Source organism: Limulus polyphemus, unplaced genomic scaffold, assembly GCF_000517525.1.
Source record: "Limulus polyphemus unplaced genomic scaffold, Limulus_polyphemus-2.1.2 Scaffold1576, whole genome shotgun sequence".
In the NCBI taxonomy this organism is placed as follows: domain Eukaryota; kingdom Metazoa; phylum Arthropoda; class Merostomata; order Xiphosura; family Limulidae; genus Limulus; species Limulus polyphemus.
The window spans coordinates 215857-219561 of NW_013667186.1; the positions used below are offsets into that span (position 1 = coordinate 215857).

Genomic DNA, 3705 nt, shown 5'->3' on the forward strand with positions numbered 1-3705 from the left:
TCTGATGGGTTTTGATATCTTGTGTTTTGCTCATAGAAACAGAACAATAACGTAGGTAAAGAAGTTGCTCATAGAAACAGAACAATAAAGTAGGTAAAGAAGCTGTTCATAGAAACAGAAGAATAAACTAGGTAAAGAAGTTGCTCATAGAAACAGAAAAACAATAAAGTGGGTAAAGAAGTTTGTGCATAAAAGTAAGAAAGAAGCAAATTCAAAGGAATGTTTTTACGACCTAAAACATTAAGGCAATATATTATAAAAATAAGATCATAGATAAGTTCAATAAATTCAAAAGTATTTCATAGAAACAGAACAATAAAGTAGGTAAAGAAGTTGCTCATAGAAACAGAACAATAAAGTAGGTAAAGAAGTTGTTCATAGAAACAGAACAATAAAGTAGGTAAAGAAGTTGTTCATAGAAACAGAACAATAAAGTAGGTAAAGAAGTTGCTCATAGAAACAGAACAATAAAGTAGGTAAAGAAGTTGCTTCTTTACCTACTTTATTGTTCTGTTTCTATGAACAACTTCTTTGCCTACTTTATTGTTCTGTTTCTATGAACAACTTCTTTGCCTACTTTATTGTTCTATTTCTATGAACAACTTCTTTACCTACTTTATTGTTCTGTTTCTCTGAGTAAGAGTATCCAATCATCACTAAATATTGTAAACAGAATGTGGACACATTCTACAACTCTATATTACTTATCTTCTGACTCTAACGAGTATAAAATATATAGAGAGTGATTAGTATTGGAGTCTCATCTTTATATATGACATCTGAAATGATTAATAATTACTTTGAGTCGCTGGCAGTCTCTTGTAAAGGCAACAACTACTCTCATTTAAAAAACAATTAAACTATTTTCTATGATATTTATATGAACTTATAGCGCTATTGATTTGAAGTCACTCGAGAAAAAAGTTTCTACTTTAATTTGTTTGTTTCCATCATAACAAAGACCATTCTACTGAGAACAGGGTACTGTGGAAAAATGTACAATACACTAACAATACAATAATGTTGTAGAGATGATGATATAGACAAGTTGATTCATGTGGTCTACACGGTGGGATAACACCACTGCTTGGAATAAGAACAACAAGAAAAATAGATCTTATTTTACATAACTTTCAGTCGCATAATTATGCGTTAACATTATTTTAGACAATAAGCAGAGGGTGCATAAATCGTGTGATAACACATTTTAAGCAGTTTGAAATTTCTTTATCTTACTTGATTTCATTGATCTTCCTTTTACGGAGAGTTTCCATGTTTGGGTCCAGCCCCATTCCTACATCCATTCTGGACGGGTCTGTTCACTGAAAATAAAGGAAAGGAAGAAAGAAAAAAAGCATATTGAGAACACATCATCTTGGTTCAGCTTCTAATATTTCTTGATTTGTTGACATCAAACATTTAACTGTTTTTGTTTTTTCTTTCACGTGTATTGAATATAAAGTATCAGTTTTAGGTCAATTGGTTAATTAGATAATACATAATACTACGCTCGTAAAAATATAACATAAAGTTATTAATTTTTATTGGTATGAAGAGTATGGCATGGCCTAGTAGTTAGCATGCTCAAATATAATTCCGAAGATTAAGGGTTCGTGTCCCTTCGCCGCAAATGGGGCGCTCCACACTTTGAGCCCATGGGTGCTCTATGAACGTAATGGTCCAAAGCTACTATTCGTTCAGATACAGAGTAGTTTAAGAACTGGTGCTGAGTGCCGTTGATAAGCTGTTTCGTCTAGCCCATCACCTCAAATTTAGGGATAGCATTTGTGAAGCATTGAGAGTAAATTCTTAAACAATTTTTGATATTATTAGCGTGGATAAATCTGACGGAGAAAATTACACAAAATACTTTGAAAAGAAGGTTGTGGTATAGTGCTATAAGTATATACAACCAAGTTCAATGTATGGGTGAATTTTAAAATTATTATAAAAATTGAAAGCATACAATATAATAACACACATAAATATATTATGTCAAAATCAGCCATTTACATGACACGCGAATATATTTTCCAATGACAACACATATATGCTCTGGATATAAAAATAATATGTTTATATATATATATATATAGTGTTAAGGAAAACTTTTATATAGCAAACATTTCTACATTTTAAATTTTTTGTATTTTTATATTTTGACTTTATTGAATATCTTTTTTTCTAGTTTCTATTTTTTTAAATTTCCAAGTTGCTGAAGAATGTATTCTAACAAAGAATCTGATATAATTTTAAATAAAGAGATAATCTAAATACTTTTACTAGTTAATGAATTCGAGTGTATTTTATTATTTCGTTTGAACAATAGAAGTTTCTGAACAATTAAAAAGGTCATGTAACTATTTAAACCTTGATGTTTTCTTTTTTTTTCCGTAAATTTCCAATGGCAACAGATATTCTACTTTTATCTAAACCAGCTGAATTAAAATAGGTAAAGAAATATAAAATCGTCAACATAAATTTTACAAGAAAGAATACAAAGAAAAGTGAAGTCAATAAACAACTGAAGAAGCAAAAAATATGCCGGCACAGACTCAAGAAGTTATCTGGGGTTACTATTTTGGGAATGACTTCCAGCTGGGGTCACTTTTTTGGGCATGACTTCCAGACAATTGGTTGAATGATTGTCTTATCAAATTTTAATACAAAAGGCAAAATTATTACAAAAACAGTCGGGAACATCTCTAATCCAAGAATCGAATAAACGAACGTCAATATCAGCCTCTGAACTGTCACAGCTGTGCCCATACGAGGAACAACTTATAACTTTAATGAAGAAAATAGTAGTTGTTTTCTGCTTAATGTTACGATATAACGATTAGATTTTAGCAGGAGCATGATGTATTCATATTTCTGTAAATTAAAGTAAAAACACTCAGTTTCTAGTGGACAGTAATGTTAGGCCTCATGAAAAATAAAGCTGATATCAAGCACCAAACAAGTTAAAACGCAACTTATAATAGCAATACAATTATTAAAAAAACGAGAATAAATAGTAAAATCAAATGACAAACTTTAACTCATGTGATACGGACCAATGGCTTGTAAAAAAAGTTAAAAACACATGCATTAGCTTGCTTGTACAGAAACCACACTATATGGAACCACGAACTCCATAAGTTGTTGTTTGTTATTAAGCACAAAGTTATACAAAGCGCTATCTGTGCTCTGTCCACCATGGGTATCGAAACCCGGTTTCTAGCAGTATAAGTCCGTAAACATATCGTTGTGCCAATGGGGAGGCAAACTCCATAAGACATTAGTCTTTTATACAATTAATACTTGAAAACCGTCGGTACTTGGTGAAACCCCATAATTACAGAATTGAGGAAAAGCAATTGGTCGTAATAAATGAAGTATTTGTGAAAAGTACAATTGTCTTGTTTTTCCTCAATTCTGACATCAGTCTTTGTTTATTACACCCTCATATGAAATTCGAATTCAGAGAATATTAACGAGCACAAAAAAAAACTATAAACAATCTCAAGTTACGATTGTACTAGCCAAGATTCAAGTAAAATGTTACTCACTTGCACAAATATTTTAATATTCGTACAGACATATACTGACACGCTGGCAAGCATCAGTGACATTTACAAACAATGAATGTAACTGGTCTTTGCCAAAAGTAACTTATATATATATTTATTAATAATCACAGTAATTATACTGCGTGAACAGAAG

The 3705-nt window shown here is 31.0% G+C and overlaps 1 protein-coding gene across 1 annotated transcript in view; it reads right to left on the reverse strand.

The window, feature by feature from the left end:
• LOC106464169 (protein cycle-like) overlaps positions 1 to 3705 on the reverse strand; it is a 129506-nt gene that overhangs the window by 102357 nt on the left and 23444 nt on the right. Inside the window, exon 2 of the mRNA XM_022391857.1 lies at positions 1237 to 1322. Within this exon, the coding sequence (XP_022247565.1) occupies positions 1237 to 1304 (68 nt within the window). The 5' untranslated portion in view covers positions 1305 to 1322. The remainder of the gene's footprint in view (positions 1 to 1236; positions 1323 to 3705) is intronic.